Here is an 18,150-nt window from a genome sequence, read left to right on the forward strand (position 1 = left end):
GTAAATACAAGTAATCCATTTGTTGCTTTTCTTGTTCACATTGCTGTGAGGAATCTCTTGGTATTTGTGCAGTGACAGTTTAATAACAACAGAGAGGGAGAGAAAGGAAGGGGTTTGTTTTGAGGGGAGACTTGATTAGAGACAGAATGTGACAGGCAAAGGACAGGAGGTTGCTGCCTCTGAAATCATCCTTCCCTCACCTTATTTTGTGTCCTAGAGGTCAATGTGACTTGACAGGATAATTGTATGTATTTTTCTGAGGCTGTCAGAGAGCTGGAGGATGCCAATCCTTCCCAGGAGGAGAGCGGGCGCTATCCTAGAACGGTAATTTTAGCCTTCATGTAGACAGTAGTATAAGCTACTAATAAATTGTCTGATTTTATCCTCAGGAAGGTCACAGCAAGTCTCAAAAGCCTGAAAGTACTAGCAGCTACAACTACCGGGTAGTAAAAGAGGTAAAACTTTGCTTCTTGATAGTTCACTGGAAGTGTAAATGAGTAACAGAGCTCTGGAGAGCTGCAGTCAGAGGGAGGCACCCAGGAAAGTCTGAGTCACTCTGCCATTGTGGAAACTATTTGCTGAGTAATAACAAATCCCAACTTGAATGAGAAGCCAGGATAGAATAAGCACGACGTGTGTATTCTTTCCTTAAGAATGGATTAGTGAGAAACGCGACGTTTGCTGCTGTTTCAATGGTAACACAATATTTTTATTGTTAAGGACTGCAAAGGCAGTAAGCAAGGGGAGAAGCAATTTTAATTTGCCCTGTCCTGAGTACCTTGCACTCAAAGCCACTGTGCTGTTGAAATTTCACGTAGAAAATACCAGATCAAGAACGTGCTGTGGTGCTGGTGTGGTGTGAGCTAAAGGTGTGTCTGTGGCTCTGCTGTGGAGCTTGATGTTGGGTTCATTTGACATGGCTGAGTTCTGCAGGAGCATAGAATCTCAGAATTGTAGAGTATCCTGAGATGGAAGGGACCCACAAGGATCATCCAAGTCCAGCAGCCCTAGTCAGATGCCACGGATGATGGAGCCTGGGCCTCGAGGGGCTGCCTGGAGCCGCTCTGCTCCGTGCAGACCAGTTGGTCCCTGTTGCTGCTCTCTGGGACCTGGCGTTCTCTGGAAGAAAAGCCAGAGTTGGGGCTCTAAGGCCAGTGTCTCCTGCAGATCCTGCTGCGGCTCAGCAAGCTCTGCGTGCAGGAAGGGGCCTCGGTGAGGAAGAGCAGGAAGCAGCAGCAGCGACTCCTGAGGAACATGGGAGCTCACGCCGTGGTGCTGGAGCTGCTGCAGATCCCTTACGAGAAGGTGGGGCTTTGTGTCACTGTCACAGGCTTGTCATACCTCCTCTGAATCTTCCTGAGCCTCCTCCCTGTAGATTGGATGCACAGAGTAGCCTCCATAGTCTACAAAATAAATACCCATGCTGAGCCAAGCTCTGTTTATCTGAATATACACATATGTACTACTGCCTGGAAAGTATTCGTGTGTCATCCTTCAGAACTGAGGCTCAGCTCTGGGCTTTCCCTGCCAGGCAGGTGCTGCCTTGAGGTTAAGCTGTGTTGATGGAAGCAAGACCCTGGTTTGAGGCAGCAGTGTGAGCACCATCCTGGGAACAAGGAGGGAAGGGAGGATGCCTGTCCCCCGGGGGTTTTATGAGCAGTAGATACAGACCCTCCCCCAGCTGTGGAGTCCTAAACTCCCCCTTAGAGGTGAGGAAATACCCACTGGCTGTCCAGCTGAGCCTGCTGCTCCTAGTTAGCCACATCAGTGCTGGCACTGGCCAGCTGTGCAGGCTGGAGCCCGCTGGGCCTGCCTTGTGCCTGTGAGGCTGCAGAGCCCCAGGCTGTGCTCAGCATGCCCCAAGGTCAGCACCTTGGCTGCTCATCAATCACAGGTGACAGGTATTTATCAGTACACAGGTGAGGCACCTCTTCACATTTTCCTGGTCACTCTGCTGTCCTCTGTTCTAAACCCATCAGGTTTCTGAGAACCAGTAATTCTACCCGGTGGCTTTGATTAATGTTAATTCTCGTGGCTTCTTGCATCATATTTTGCTAAAAATCAGCAGCAGAAACAGCCTTCAACACCTTCTCATCGCCTTTCTGTCCCCTACATGTGAATGTGCATCAGACAGGCAGTGTGGAAGGGGTTTCACCCTTGAAAATCGATGAAATTCCTTAAAAATAAGAACAGACAGTAATTTTCCAAAGTGTGGCTTCTGCCATCGTTGGGTTGGGAATCCACACTGACGTCAGAGGAAGGGCACCGGGTCCTCAGCGCTGCTTGGAAAGGCTGCAAGGAGCGTGGAGCTTCCAGTAAAGATAAATTGGGCTGAGCTGGTGCAGTAGCAGCTTTCCACCCCTGCCTTGTCCCCGTGCGTGCTGCCGGAGCGCTGCGGTGGGACGTGGCAGCTCTCCTGGGCAGCCCCGAGGTGATGATGTGTGCTTTGGCCAAGGGGCTGGGATGTTCAGAAGCGTAGAAGTGACTAAAGCACGTTGCTGGCAGGCCTGGCCAGTGGAATAGGCACTTTGAGAGAATAAACTACTGTAATTTCTATTATGGGCTGTGTTTTTGACGCTCTCTGGAAGCGAGGAGCTGGCCCAGCTCATCCCAAATGTCTGTGAACTGGGTGGAGGTTTGTTTTCCTTCGGGGTGTGAAGGACGTGACAGTTCCCTTGCTGGAGCTGTGGCTCATCCTGTGCTCACCTCAAGGTGAACCTTGGGATTCCTTTTAACCCCCTCTTCTTTGTCATGCAATCCCAGGCTGAAGACACGAGGATGCAGGAGATAATGAAGCTCGCACACGAGTTCCTGCAGAACTTCTGTGCTGGGAACCAACAAAACCAGGCCTTGCTGCACAAGCACATAAACCTGTTCCTTAACCCAGGGGTAAGAATAACCTCGGGCCATGATTTATTTCTTTGTTCTAGCAAGAGAAAGGACTGGATTGTCCTTGGTGATACCTCTGGGGCTGTTCTGTTGCAAGATTGGTTGAAGAGGTCACACTTTGTTTTCATTCTAAAGCCTCAAAAGTTGGCAAGATGTTTGTTTAGGGCAGTTTCAGTGTAGAAAGTTCAAGTGGCTGGAGTGACAAACAGGTTGAGATAGGAGCAGTGGTGTTGAAAGCTGAGGTCCTCAGCAAAGTTCCCTTCAGTGCCCGCAGGAGCACTGGCTTTACCCTACCCTCAGTGGGGATGTGGTGGGTTGTTGATTTCCTGATTTTTTTGTTCCCTTCCATGCCCTCCATCAGATCCTGGAAGCAGTGACAATGCAGCACATTTTCATGAACAACTTCCAGCTCTGCAGCGAGATCAACGAGCGCGTGGTTCAGCACTTCGTCCACTGCATCGAGACGCACGGCAGGAACGTTCAGTACATCAAGTTCCTGCAGACCATTGTCAAGGCAGAGGGGAAATTCATTAAGAAATGCCAAGATATGGTAATGGCTGAGGTGAGAGCTGCAGAGATTTGCAGGGTCTGAACAGAAGTTTGCACATAGCAGTTGGTGAACATGACAAATTGATCCTCTCGCTTTGGGGACTGCCAAGAAGCTGACAGCTCTCACCATGCAAAAAGAGCATTACAGCTCTCAGGAAGCTCAGGCTTTTTGGGACCAGAAGCTCTCTGAGCTCTTGACTCACAGGTGTAACAAGGGGTTGGTTATTAATGGCACGAGTTACTTCCCAGGCCTGTACACAGCAGCGTGTAGGTGGGGTTATGAAGCAAGGGTGCCTCTGTCAAGTAAAACTGGCTTGAAGAGAAGTAGTTGCATTTCAGGATCACTCAAGCAGAAGGAGAATTTCAGCATGACAGCATTTTGATGGGAATTTTTTATGAAATTATAGAACCACCATAGAATCACCTTCCACTGTCCCAGGCTGCTCCAAGCCCCCTCCAGCCTGGCCTTGGGCACTTGCAGGGATCCAGGGGCAGCCACAGCAGCTCTGGGCACCTGTGCCAAGCCCTTACCACCCATATTTTTTCTGCCATCTAAATCTCCTCTCGATTTGAAGCCATCCCCCTTTGTCCTGTCTCTCCTAGCCCTTGCAGACAGTCTTAGCACGATGTACTCACTCAGCTGTTCAAGTGCAGGAGGGGAAGAAGATGAGGACTGGAGAGAGGGATGTGGGTAACTGGAATCTGGGGAGTCAGGAGAAAGGGGAGAGGTGAGAGAAGGGTGACTGGATGCTTTAAGCAGGCTGTTGGATGGGATCTGGCTGGCAGATCTGCACATCTGCTGGAATGTTTCCCTCCTCAGCAGGGGGAGCCCCAGGATCAGATTTGTCAAATCAGGCTCTTGGGCATCAGTCCTGATAGATGGATAGAAAACCTTCCATATTTCCTTGTTCAGCTCAAAACCAGCTCCAAACCCAGCTCAAACCCAGATAGATGGATAGAAAACCTTCCATATTTCCTTGTTCAGCTCAAAACCAGCTCCATGAGCTTCTCAACACGTAGTTGAGTGTGAGATGCTCAGCAAGGGGCTTCCCTGGGGTCAGTAGCTGCCCTGGGGCTTTTCCTCTACATTTTTTCCTGCTGTTTCTCCCAAATCCTGTGGGAGGAGAGCCCTGGATCCCTGCAGCTGTGTGCTCAGCAGTGCCCAGCCTGGAGCAGGGCTCAGTTTGTTCCATCTCCTTCCTTTCCCGGAGTTCCAGGAGGTCTGAGCTGCTCTGAAATCGTGGCCAGCCAGGTGTCAAATGTGAAGCTGGTGGAAATCTTCAGTGTGCCTTACTGGCCTTGGAAAACAACTGGTGTTTGTTGGGAAGGGTGGAAGGAGTGAGCCCTGCAGTCCTCCCATGCCCTGGGCAGCTCTCCACCAGCACAGGGCTGCCCACAGCTGCATTAGAAAGTCACCAGGGGTGACAGATGTGAAATGGAAAGGCACACTGCAAAGTCACAAACTTCTTGGCACAGGTTCTGGCTAAGCAGGCAGCAGGACTGGCTTTGAACTCCTTCAGCAGTCCAGAAGTGGTCAGTGCAATGGGAAATGTTCTCCTGGAGCTCTGTGTCTGTGAGGGCAGTGCCCAGCTGCCCTGAGGGGCTGCAGTGGGGTGGGACAGCCCCGAGCCAGGGCAGTGCTGTGGGGGGATCCCAGGCTTTGCTCTGCTGATGGAATGTTCTCCTTGCCCGGTAGCTGGTGAATGCAGGGGAAGATGTGCTGGTGTTCTACAACGACAGAGCCTCCTTCCAGACCCTGGTGCAGATGATGAGGTCAGAGAGGGACAGGATGGACGAGAACAGCCCCCTGATGTACCACATCCACCTGGTAGAGCTGCTGGCTGTGTGCACAGAGGGCAAAAACGTCTACACAGAAATCAAATGCAACTCCCTCCTCCCTCTGGATGACATTGTCAGGGTGGTGACCCACGAGGATTGCATACCCGAGGTGAGGGCTTACAGGAGAGCTGGGCTGTTTGTGTTTGAAATGTTCTGGGTTTGGGTGAGAGAGGGCTGGCACTGCTGGGTCTGGCCTGGCAGGGGGTTGGTGTGGTGGGCAGCGAGCTGGGAAGCTGCAGCCCTTCCCTGCTGCTGCCCTTGGCACCCCCAGCCAACCTGGATAGGCAAGTTGAATCCTTTTCTGCTTCCTTCTTACCCTGAAAGCAGGACTGTGTTGCTGTACTTGGTTATTTTATGGGGTTCTTGAGGCAGAGAGGTTTATGGATGTGCTGCTAACCTTGAACAGATGGTTCTGCAGAACTGGAAATTATTATTATGCTGACGTTTTGTCTGCAGTGATCCTGGTGGTTTTTTATTGGATGGTGTCTTTCTATTCATGGCATTAAATTTCACCAGTGTTTAAGTAAAAGGAAGAAGTAGAATTCCAAATGATCTGTGTAGCAGTTTTAATGTGACATGATATTCATTCATGCCACCATTCCGGTTTTTATTCTTTATGAATTATTTTCTCTACTTTTAGGTCAAAATAGCATACATCAACTTCTTGAATCACTGCTATGTGGACACAGAAGTAGAAATGAAAGAGATTTACACCAGTAATCACATGTGGAAGCTGTTTGAGAACTTCCTGGTTGACATCTGCCGGGTAATGTATTTGCACCAAGGAACCGAATTCAGGAGGCTTAAAAACCTCTTTAATCCAGAGCAGTAGGGATAACACATCCCAGTGCATCAAGGCAAGAAGTACCCTGAATACTTCTGTAAATATCTGTCTCCTTTCCTTACGCCTGTGGATTTCATTAGTCATATTCCATGGAACACATTCATATTTTCCTTTTTAAAAGAAAAAAATCCAAGCCCAAACCAAAGCTCAGTGAAGCTCCACACCCTGCTCCTTTGTCCTTTTCTGTCCTGCCACCTGGCCTGCTTATTCTGGCCAGGATCACCGAGCTCCTTCCTGAGCAGCACTCAGCGTTTTTTGGCAGGTCAGGACAGATTGTTTTCCAGGCTTGGTGTTTATTTGGCCATATGGCTTTTTGCCTGGGATTCCAAGTATTTCCCCATACGAAAGCATTACACCTCAGTCCTCCCCATCGTGCTCTTGCTTTCCTCCAAGCCACTGTGGTTTTTTCCCTCCCCCAGCCGTGCTGTGTTGCCAGCACATCCAAGCAGCAGCGCTGGCTGTGCTCCGGCGCGCGCTGGAAACGCACAGCCCGTCAGCATCGCTGCACTGCTGGGACCAGGACGATGGGAAATGAGGAATTCCAGTCCCAGCTGCCTTGGTGAGCTGCTCCTGACCCTGCTGTGGTTTGTGCTGCAGGCCTGCAACAACACCAGCGACAGGAAGCACGCGGACTCCATCCTGGAGAAGTACGTGACCGAGATCGTCATGAGCATCGTCACCACCTTCTTCAGCTCCCCCTTCTCTGACCAGAGCACCACCCTGCAGGTGGGAAATGCACAGAGACACACAGAGACACTGCCAAGGCAGCTGTGTTCATTCACTTCAGTGCCATTTACCAGTGCAAACAAACATGGGAGCAGTGGTGGTGTAACTAAGGGGGCAAATAAGTCGCTGTTCTTGGTGGCCAGACTGGTCTTTTTGCTGGAGAAATGGAAAAATATGCAGGTCACAGTCCAAATGTTCTTCTAGAAAAGCTCAAGTGTCACATTAATTCATTGGTGGATTCAACTCTGTGCTACCACCGAGGTCTTTTGTAGAGAGTTCTTGTGTGTCATTGAATCCCAGAGTGGTTTGTGTTGGATGGGACCTTAAATCCTATCTCATCCAACCCCCTGCCACAGGTATCACAGAGGGAGCAAGGGTGATTAAGGACAGGATTTCTATTTTACAGAAAGATTCTAATTTTCCTTTAAAAATTAAAAAAAAAAGGATCCAGAACAAAAACCCAGAAGCTCTCACATGTGTCACTGAGTAGATTTTTGCCGGTTCTAAAGTTGGGGAAATGTGAAGAAGGAACTTGGAACACCTGAGAAGGGGAGAAGGCAGATATTTGTACAGCAGAGCAGCAGTGTCAGGATGTTGCTCTAATATTTATATTTGCTCAGAGATAATACTGTTCTTCTTTCATAAATAACTTTCTGGGAGGGTGTGGGTGGAGTGGTCAGGTCTCTGGCAGGAGGTTCATGGGGGCAGATGCCATCTGATAGTGCCAAAGGCAGATATTTACAGTGCAATCTCCAGGTCTCAGAGCTCATCCAGTCCTACCCCTGCCACATCTTTGACCTCACCTGAGCCTGAGCAGTGCAGCAGCTGATTTGCTCCTCAGGTGACTTCAGTTGCTGTTGCCCATCAGAGTGAGAAATGGAGACAGTGGCCTTGTCCCCAGGCTCTGCCCTTCCCTCTGTGCCATGCACCTGAGCTGCCCTGCTCTCAGTTGTCATCTCTGAGATGCAGCATTTGAATACACATCTTGCCATCCTATTTTAGCCATCTGTTAATGTTATATCAGCAGTTTTTCTTTAGTTTCTCAATCTCCCCCTCTGTCTAGCAGGATGAAGTCACTTGGTTCACCTCTTTTCCCATCTCAGTTGATAGATCTGCCTTGTCCTAGATTCATCTTTCCTCTACATCTCCAAGTTAAAAGCAGTTTCTCTCCCTTTTCCTGCCTGCCAATACTCTTGTCTGTACCAGGGATTCTCCCCGCTGAGGAGCACAGCCTGTTGTCCCACCTGCCTGGTGTCCACCCCTGCTCCAGGTGGGATTTCCTCCCCCCTGAGGTGCTGCAGCTGGGCTGATCTCTGTAGGTGAGGGATGTGGCCACTCTGCTCTGGGTTCAGTCCCTCCCTGCCCTTCCTGCTGCACCTCCTCATCCCTCCCAGCCTTCCCTTGCCTCCTGCTCCTTCATGTCAGGGCTCGTTTGACTGAAATTCCTCCTGCCCTGACTCAGCCTCGTTAGTTCAGGGAACACCTTGTCCATCCATCATGTGGTTCAAACCATACAAAATTAGGAGAACACAAATCTCTTGGCAAAGGACAGCTGCCCACAGCTTCTCTTTAACAAACATTGTTCAGCCTGTTTGCCTCCAAAGGCTCCTGCTGCCCAAGGTTTCCCTTCCCAAGTGCAGCTGGAGACATGAGGGATGTGGGGTAAATCTCCTATTTGATTTTTTATTGACCTTATTTAAGAAAATGAAACATCTTAAATGCTTTTTAAGACCAAAAAATCTTTAGATGTGAGCTGAAAGGAGTATGTGGGTGGTTTAAATCCAAACATTCAGGTATTTTCAGGGCCCTGGGTGAATGCTGCTGTTGGCCAAGGTTTCTGGTGTTTGGCTTATTTCCAGAAAGGGTAATGGGTATTTGCCTCCTAGCAGTTTTGGGGACTTGAATGTTGGTTCTCCTCTTGTACATTTTGTAATGGTGTTTCATTTAATTGACCTAATAGATTTAATTAGCTAATAGATTTGGCTTTTTACTCTAACTCCGCTTTTTTCTTGCAAACAGGCTTTACTGTTGGCCAGAATAAATGAGGTATTTTTTCCCTGGTGTTCCTAAGTCCTGTGGTGGTTGCACTGTGGTGTAGTTCCTTTAGCTGATAGAAGCATTCCGTGGCTAGTGGGCACGGGGACACGGGGTGCTCCCTCTCAGATTGAAATATTTAAAATGCTCTTTCCTCTACAGGTTAAATGTGTTGTTCTACTAAGTAATCACCAAAACCAAATGGAGTTTTGGTCACTATTGTTGGGCAGCTGCAAAGGTGAAGGAACAGAGCTCATGGGCTTGGGTGTGTTGGAGCAGCTCACCTGTCTGTAGTGAAGGTGAAATTCAGGGGTGGAAACCACACCTTGGTTTTGGCTTATCCACAGCAGCTGCAGTTTGCCACTAAGCACTGCCTGTGTTCCACGTAACACACAGCTGGTTTCTTGGTGAATTGGAGACCAGCTAATAATGCTTGGAACGATGAGTTTCCAGCTCTGGAGCTGTGCTGTCACATAGCCAAGTCCCATTTACCTGTGGCCTCTTGAGTCAGCTGCTGGTCAACACTAAAAGGGGAATCGGTGTGCCAGGGTTGCTGATAGCTCTGATAAAACAGATGAAGGTGACTGCTCATTTCCTTTGCTTAGTCAGGCCTCAATTACCAGGGCTTTCTGCTGCAGAGGCTCCCGTTTCATGTTTCCCTTGCAGCGTTGGTTCCCACCCTTCCCATCCAGTTGCTGATCCCGTGGTAGATACCCTGCAGCCACGGGGAGTTGCCCAACAAGTGCTGCAGACCAGTTAGAAGGGACTGGAGAGTGCCAGCCGGGCTGGGATCAGTGGAGCCCAGCTCTGGGGGACGGGGCTGTGACTGTGCTGTGCTTGCCTTGCAGACTCGGCAGCCCGTGTTCGTGCAGCTGCTGCAGGGGGTGTTCAGGGTGTACCACTGCACCTGGCTCATGCCCAGCCAGAAGGCCTCTGTGGAGAGCTGTATCCGTGTGCTCTCTGATGTAGGTAAGGAGCAGAGCTGCCTGCTGTGGCTGGCCAGGGCCACAGGGCCAGCGTGGTTTGTGTCCTGCAGGTGCCACAGGGCCTGTCTCAGTCTGGGTTTATGCTGCCAGGTCCTCGTGGCTGAGCACTGGTGCTGTCACTGTCACACTGTCACTGTCCAACCTCCAGACTCCCTGCAGTCCTGTTGATCTGCAGCAGGGAGATGTTTTCATGGAATCACGGAGGTTGGGAAAGCCCTTCAGGATAATCCAGTCCCAGCTGTGCCCAATCTCTCCTGTCCCCAGCCCAGAGCCCTCAGTGCCACCTCCAGCCCTTCCCTGGACACCTCCAGGGATGGACACTCAAACCTCCCTGGGCAGTTCCAAGGCCTGAGCTCCCTTTCCATGGAGAAATTCCTCCTGATGTCCAACCTGAGCCTCCCCTGGTACAGCTGGGAGTGCCAGTCCTGCCCTTAAATTTGTTCCACTTTCAGTGGAGTCCACAGGAGTAGCTTGTACTGGATATGGGGTCAAGTTCTGCTGCTGTGTGTCCACATGTGCCAGCACGAGTTGTTGGAGGTGTGTGTTTAGGGATGGATTCCTACTCCCACACCTCAAACAACAGTAACAGCTCTGAGGTGTGGAAGCTCCTGTCATAATCCTGCCCAGGCCTGACCCTGCCTGGGGACTGAGAACTGCCCTGTTTAAAATGCACTCAGAGTCATGGAGTGGTTAAGGTTGGAAAAGATCTCCTAAGGTTGTCAAGTCCAGCTGTCAGCCCAGCAGCACCACTGTGGTCACCAGTAAAACATGAACTCAAGTGCCACATACAAATATTCTTTTGACCACCTCCCTGGGCAGCCCTTTCTAATGCTTTACAACCCTTTCTGTGATAAAAAAATTAATTCCTAATGTTCTAATTTCCCAATGTCTAATTGAAACCTTCCCTGGTGCAACTTGAGGCTGTTTCCCCTCAGCCTGGGAAGGAGAGTTGGTAGCAGGAATTGCACAGGCCTTTGTCCTGTTGTTGTGTTGTTTCACGGGCTCAAGGTCTCAGTTCCCACTGATTCTGCTTGTTGCAGCCAAAAGCCGAGCGATTGCGATTCCTGTGGACTTGGACAGCCAGGTGAACAACCTGTTCCTGAAGTCCCACAGCATCGTGCAGAAGACAGCCATGAACTGGCGCATGACCGCGAGGAACGCCGCCCGCAGGGACTCGGTGCTCGCCGCCTCCCGGGACTACAGGAACATCATCGAGAGGCTGCAGGTGACTGCACAGCTCCTCTTCCTCCTGGAGGGCACAGCAAGACTGAAAATCTCACCTGACCAAACCCTGAGGTCTTAATTTATCCAGGCAGGACAGACCTAATTGTGCTGTCCCTCATCCATCATTAGTGAAATGACCTAACCTGTGAACGTGTGTGTTGTTAATGTTTGTTCAGAGCTGGCTGTGGTTGTTTCCTAGGACATAGTGTCAGCCTTGGAGGATCGCCTGCGCCCTCTGGTCCAGGCAGAGCTGTCAGTGCTGGTGGATGTGCTCCACAGGCCTGAGCTGCTCTTCCCAGAGAACACAGATGCCAGGAGGAAATGTGAAAGCGGAGGTTTCATTTGCAAGTAAGTTGTAAGTTAGAAGTCTGGCTTGTTTCGCTTTTTCCCAACCTTCCCGTGCCCTGTGGAATGGAACCCTTTTGTCCAGCTTGGTAAATACTTGATATCCTCTGAAATACCTGTAAAAATCAGTATTCTGTGATATGGTCAAGGCAATTTGTCCTTGGAGAGGAAAAAAGCTGCTTGTGTAAACAGGGAAAGATTGGTTAATGTGTTCTCTCAGCTAATGCTTAAAAATACCTGTTTGCTGCAGGATGCAAATGTCCTGAGCAGTTGTACAAATGAGTTAAATATTCAGCTGATCCAGTTATTGATACCTGCCTTCACCCCAGGAATGTTTGTGAGGTGCTGGGTGAATACATCAGTGTCGTTGTCATGGGCATCAGCACAGCTAGAGGGGAGGAAAAGGGAAGGTTACAAGGTCACTTAGAGAGCAGCTCCAGCTTCTGGCACCTCCTGGAGGGGTGGGCTCTGTGGAGAGGTTGTGGAAGCTGGGCACTGAGTTAGTCCCAAGTACTGGGGTGGGATGGATTTGGGATTGCACCCTCCATGGCTCCCAGTCTGTTTTTTTAACCAAGTGGAATAGATTTCTTACTGTCACCTGCTTGTTCTGGAGGGCCAGCAGGTCCTGGATCCCACTTTTCCTTGCTGCCTGCAGCCAGAGGGATTTTTGGCTCTTTCCCTGCCCAGGGGCTGCGGGTTCCTCCACAGCTTCCCTGGTAGCTGTCAGGTGGTTGTGTAACAGTATGGTGATAAACCAGCATAAACCAGTTAAGATAGCACATATATCTTACCCTGTTTTTGGAATATTTGTGCTGATTGATGGCTTTTTTTCAGGTTAATTAAGCACACAAAACAGCTGCTGGAGGAGAATGAGGAGAAACTGTGTATTAAGGTATTACAGACGCTCAGGGAAATGATGACCAAAGATAGAGGCTATGGAGAAAAGGTAAGGTGCAGTCCATCATTCTGTTAAACACTGTCTTTATTCAGGAAAGGAAAATAAAATTCCTGCTTTTTCAAGCTGTTCTGTATGTGTAAGCACTTCTAGGCTGGAGCAGGGACAAAACATTTTTAGGCAACTAACACCTTTCAAATCATATTTGAAGTTAAGCTTGTTTCTGTTGCTTTTCTTCTTGAGGCTGGCAAATTTAAGTCTAATCCTTCCAGTTGCTGGCATTTTAAAACACCAGTTTTGTTACTTTTTTCTGAAGGCCATAACCTCTTTACCTGTTTCCTGGGTCTAGGTGACTCTTCAGCTCATGCAGCCTTGCAACAAGAAGGTGTTTTATAGTTAACTTGAATTTGTGTACAACTGAGTAATCTTGTTGTGATTTATAGATGGAAACTCTCTGTACACCCACCCATGTTTCTTCTTTCCCTTTCCTACAACTGTTGACTGGTTGAGAGGAACATTTTTCTGTAGGTACAGACCTGTTCTTCCATCAGGGGAGTGTGTATGCATCCATATGTTTGTGTTTCTGGAAGTGGTTACAGGCAGCTGAGACTGGGATTTGGAGATTCTCCTGGAGTTCTGATCAGCTGAGGTTCTTCCCCTGCCACCCAGTGGGTAGAGAGGAGCACACCCTGCAGTGAAGGTGGTGGGGAGCAGCTGGCAGTGGGGACTGGGGGAAGCTGGGATGTGGAAGGGCTCTCTCTGCCACTGCAGGGGCCGTGCCCAGGAGCAGGTGGTGTCTCAGTCCAGTTCTCCCCCACAGATGGGTTTGGAGCTGTTGCCTCCTGCTCAATTCACAGCAAAAAGGGCAAAAACTTCAGAGGTCAGAGTTTCATAACAGCAGGGATCGTTTGTAGCAGCTGGCAGGGAGGGAGATGCTCTGCAGGCAGAGGAACCTGGAGCATCCTGGCCAGCTGGGAATGTCAGCAGGAGGCAGGAGCAGGATGTGGTGCCCTGGGCTCTGGGGAGGGAGCAGTGGCAGCCTGGCACACATGGGTGTGCACGTGTGGGCTGCTCCCAGCACACCCAGGGCAGTGCCAGGGAGGAGGAGACTCCCAGGAAAATGCCCAAAGGGTAGGGATGGCCTGGGCTGTGCTCCCTGCCCTGCCAGGAACGCTCTTCCCACGTGCTGCCAGGTGCCAGCCCCAGCTGCTGCTCTGCTCCTGCTGGGCACTGTCCCGGTGTGCAGTGGTTTTGAGTAAATTCACTGGCTTGAGGGAATTAATTCCCTGTCCAGCTGCAGGAAAGCAGCACATCCCTGTGGGATGAGGGGGATCAGGCTCTCTAGGGAGGGGCAGAGCTGCAGGTGTCAGCTTGGAGCACATTGTCCTGCTCTGCTCGAGCAGCTGGATCCTGTGCTGGGACATCACCTTCTGTCCTCTCCTCAAGGTCCCTTCTCTGAGATATCCCAGCTCTAAGGGGCTGCCTGTGGCCTGCAGAAGTCAGGCCAGGGAAAGGAGTGGGATTGGTGATCCTCAAATGGGTGCTGGTATTTCCTGACGTTCAGCACGGGGGTGTAGCAGACTCTGTGTAACCATAGATCACTTCTTTAGCAGATGGGTGTATCCTGTCCTGTTAAAACAGCCAGGAACCACTGTCCAAGGTCACCTGAAGTAATAAAAGCTATGTGTGGTGCATATTGTACAGACTATACACCAGTGAAACCCAAATCAGAGCTTTGAGAGTTTTTCTTAAGTGTCATCTGCCACTGAGAGATTTTCCAGAATGGAAATTCATTTCTAGGAGTTTCTTAGACTTTATTCAGCTAACTTGGAAGAAGCAATATTTCTAGAAGCTGCAGTTAACATACCTTGCACCATTCAGATTATGGAGAACCCCACAAGATGCTAAAAAATCTTCAAAGTGTGGCAGAAGCATTGATTTCTGAAGCAGTAGCTCAGTTACATAAGGAGTCAGGATATGCCTGCCTGCGATTTCCGAGTCGGAAGAAGCAGCTGATTGCTCACAGATAGACTGTGAGTAGTAGTAGAACAGCTTTTACTGTCTGGCTGTGAGCAGTGAAGTCGGATTTATTCTCCCTTGTGACTCAGAGAACTGAATTTAGGCACCACCTAAAAGGCAGTACCTTTTGTTTTTAAAATCATCCTGTAGTGTAACCAAAAAAACAAAAAAAAACAAAAACAAAAAGGAGGAAAACCCCTCTTATATTGTAAAAACCCCATTGTAAATTCTGGGGTCCCTGTGTAGAGGTGAGTTTCACTCACTCTTGTGAGCAGCTTATTGAGCTCACAAGCACAGAACCATGAAGGCCTTGCAGATGACCCAGTTCCACCCCTGCCACAGGCAGGGACACCTTCTGTAGCCCAAGGTGCTCCAACCTGACCTTGGACCCTTCCAGGGATGGGGCAGCCACAGCTGCTGTCTCTGGGCACCCTGTGCCAGGGCCTCCCCACCCTCACAGGAATAATTTCTCCCTTCCATCCCCTCGAATCCTTCTCTGTCAGTGCAGAGCTGCCCTGCCCTGTCCTGTCCCTCTGCCAGGGCTCTCAGCTGTCCCTCCACACCCGTGTCCAGCCCCAGAGCTCTGGGCAGGTTCTGGCAGTGCCCGTGGTTCTGCTGCAGCACCACATGGAGCTCGCTGGGACACTGAGCTCTGTAAGGATGGGGCTCCTGCTCTCCCGTGCCTGTCCCAGCCCAGCTCGCCCTCCTGGCCCGTGTCCCCGGGGAAGGTGGCCGGGGCAGGAGGACACGGGGTGTGCTCCTGTCACCCAGGGCCTCTCTCCCACAGCTGGGGCTCCTCAGCAGCGAGCAAGGCCCGTGGGGAGAGCACAGATGTACAGAAGCCTGTGGGAAGGCTCAAATTTTTACATATTGCCGAAGACTCCTCGCTTGGCACGCGCTCAGGATGGCTCAGTGACGGGGAGCATACTGTGGAGTATTTAATAGGCACAAAACTGCTCTACATTGACAGTGTAGGCTAGACCCAAGTTTTTCACTGTGCTGAAACATGTCATTCATGCCCGTCTCTGCGGGTGCCTACCAGCTGACTCTCCTCAGCAGTGCAGGACTGGCATTGGAAAGCTCCATTTTCCCCCCGCAGTGGAAGCGCAGCCCCTGCTGCTCCCAGCTCGTGACACTCCCGTGCCCAAGGGTGAAGTCCTTGGCTCTGGGTCAGGCAGCCCACGTGGTTTATCCCTGGCACAGCAACAAAGGCAGGGTACATCCTGCCTCCCAAGCTGCCTGGCACAGCATTCCCAGCAGTGTCTGTTCCCTAACCCGCCACTGGCAGATGTTCCTCATGCCCACTGCAAAAATAATGTTGGATTGCAGCATTAAAGTGTTAAATGATTTGTAAGATCCTTACATGAAATTTATGTTTCATTTCTCTTACTAATCCTTGCTTTCAATTCTTCCCCTTCTTTCTTTTCCCGGCAGATTACCATTGAATTGGATAATGCTGAGGTTTTAATTTTATTTCTTCTCTCCAGTGTTGTTTCTATGGTGTTTGTTTTACCAGTAGCCCTGTGATCTGTCCTGTCTCTGCAGCACTGAGCGTTCTGATCTGTGTGCCTGTGTCAGTGAATTAGTGGAGTTTTCAGTCTGCTGTGTGTCTATCCTGGGAATAGTTGCCATAACTAAAAATGACATAAATTCCATATGTCATTACTTGGAATATTAATCCAAATGGGGTTATCACTTTTGGTAGTCTGCAAGCAGTTGGTGCCGAGGTAGATCCCGTGAAATTCAGGATCAGATCTGGAGGATGAGCTGCTCTAAGCAGTCAGCATTTAGCACTTGGCCACTGTTCCTGTGTCATATGGGAAAGGCTTATTTCCTTTTATTTTCAAAGCTAACTAGTGAGGTTTAATGGTGTCCCTGCAGGAGGTGGGTGCAGGTGGGACTGGGGAGAAGGGCAGGTCCTTGTGCAGATTGTGCTGCTGCTTTTCCCAGAAAGGTGACAGTCCTGCACTCTTGGGAACATTTCGGTGCCCTCGCTGAGCCTCAGTCGGGTCTGGGTGTGAAGCCACGTCAGGCAGTGGGATGGGTGGTGTGTAACCCTGAGGAACCGGGGCCTTGGGAAGCTATTTCTGGGTGAGGAGCCCTCTTTGAGGGAAAACTTGGAGTTTAACCCAAGTGGAGCTTTCCAAGGACTCTGAGGAGCCGTGTCTGGTCGGGGCAGCAGCGCAGGGCGGAGGGAGCTGAGCTGCCTCTGCTGTGCAACTTCCTCATCAGCTCAAAAAAACCCTGGTGTGGGCGTGGAATTTGCATAAATGTATAATACTGAGAAAGTGATTGACTGGCACCTTATTTTACTAAAATACCACGGAAAAAAAGAAATATTTTCCTCTCAGTGCTTTGTTTCCTGTGTTCTCTCCCAAGCCAGCCTTTTATTTGGAACAAAGCTCAGCCGCTTAAAATGTCTAAAGCATTTCTGACCTTTATTTAGTGGACTAGGCAATGAAATCTACAGAAAGCAATTTATGCTGTAACTTGTTAATTTTGATGTTAATCACCTGAATTCATTGGACAGACTTCATTCTGAAAATGAAATATTTGGGGACCTTGCCTGGTGAAATGAATTTGAAGGTTTGAAATCCATTTGAAAATGGATTGTCACTAAAGTAAAAAAATGCTGTGCATATCACCCAGGGTTGGCCTGGAGGGTGTTTTCTCTTCTAGAGGGCTTTTAGGGCTGGAGCTGAAGGTCCCTTCCCTAAGAAATGAGTTTCCCATCACTAGTTTCAGCCCAGAGTCTGATTTTGACCTGAAAGAAATGTTTCTTGTTGCACAAGTTCATTTACTGCCCTGCCATCACCTCTGAGCTGGGCTGGGATGAGGTCTCAGGTGTGTCTCCAAGCTTCACACGCATTTCTGGCATTACAGAGGTGCTCTACTCTCTGTTTCTCTGGGTTTTTTTGGTTAATAAACCCAGTTTTTTTCCCCTCTTACCTGGGGCATGCACACCAGCAGCCTGCTCTGGTTTGCAGAAGTTAACCTGTAGCACAGAGACGTTTCCATCAGGCCAGGTCCTTGGATGATGTGCTGCTGCAGCTTCCCAGAATAGCACGTGTGTATATGTGTAATTTCAGCTTGGAGAAACTTCAGAGAGAAAGTTGAATTGTTTAATTGCAAATTAAGTCATAATGTGAAACTCTTTCCCCTTTGGTTTCTGGCTGTGATGTGCTGTCTTTGCCTGCAGTAAATCAGCCAGAGCGTGCAGAACAATTTAGGATTTGGTCTGGAGGCTGCAGAGAAGGAATTTTATTGCTCCTTAATGGAGCAAGTGCATGGAAGGAGCAGGTGTGTGTATAACCATCAGCATTGAGCACTGCCTGCATAGGGAAAGGGATTTAGATGGAGCTGGCACCATTGGCAAGTCTCAGAAATCCTGGGGTTTTCTGTTTTCCTTTTGTTTATTTATTTATTATTTTTATTTATTTATTTCCTGTCAGCCCTGGAAACTGCAAATATTTAGGGCAAAGAATACAAAAATCTCCATTATTAGTAAAATTATTAACCTGCTTTTCTGTCAAAACTATGCACAATTTAATTGTTTTGATCAGCTGAAATGTTCCTTATTCCCTCAGGGGAAACTCCATTGAAGTAGCTGTTGATGGCATAATTTCATAGTGGCTTTTTATGCAGGCTGAGTTATCTTAGTTGTGTCCTGCAAGGTAATCCCAGTGAGCAGTGGGTCCAGGAGAGGAAGGAGACTAAAAATGCCAGGAGATCCATGTGTTTGTTAGTGATGAGAAAGTCATGACAGACCCTCTTTAATGTTTTTGTGAGTGAAGAAGGGG

General features: G+C 49.4%; 1 protein-coding gene across 13 annotated transcripts in view; it reads left to right on the plus strand.

The window, feature by feature from the left end:
• Positions 1-18,150, plus strand: part of ITPR1 (inositol 1,4,5-trisphosphate receptor type 1) — a 159,492-nt gene that overhangs the window by 73,843 nt on the left and 67,499 nt on the right. For 5 of the 13 annotated variants that reach the window (XM_033517333.1, XM_033517334.1, XM_033517335.1 and 2 more), the window contains 13 exons: positions 390-455; positions 1,168-1,305; positions 2,764-2,889; positions 3,251-3,451; positions 5,135-5,386; positions 5,918-6,043; positions 6,719-6,847; positions 8,867-8,893; positions 9,730-9,850; positions 10,908-11,092; positions 11,291-11,439; positions 12,271-12,382; positions 15,785-15,811. In XM_033517333.1, coding sequence (XP_033373224.1) covers positions 390-455; positions 1,168-1,305; positions 2,764-2,889; positions 3,251-3,451; positions 5,135-5,386; positions 5,918-6,043; positions 6,719-6,847; positions 8,867-8,893; positions 9,730-9,850; positions 10,908-11,092; positions 11,291-11,439; positions 12,271-12,382; positions 15,785-15,811 — 1,659 coding nt within the window. The remainder of the gene's footprint in view (positions 1-389; positions 456-1,167; positions 1,306-2,763; positions 2,890-3,250; positions 3,452-5,134; positions 5,387-5,917; positions 6,044-6,718; positions 6,848-8,866; positions 8,894-9,729; positions 9,851-10,907; positions 11,093-11,290; positions 11,440-12,270; positions 12,383-15,784; positions 15,812-18,150) is intronic. The other 8 variants (XM_015640801.1, XM_015640802.1, XM_015640808.1 and 5 more) reach the window with 4 other exon arrangements.

Source organism: Parus major, chromosome 12, assembly GCF_001522545.3.
Source record: "Parus major isolate Abel chromosome 12, Parus_major1.1, whole genome shotgun sequence".
NCBI classification, from domain to species: Eukaryota; Metazoa; Chordata; class Aves; order Passeriformes; family Paridae; genus Parus; species Parus major.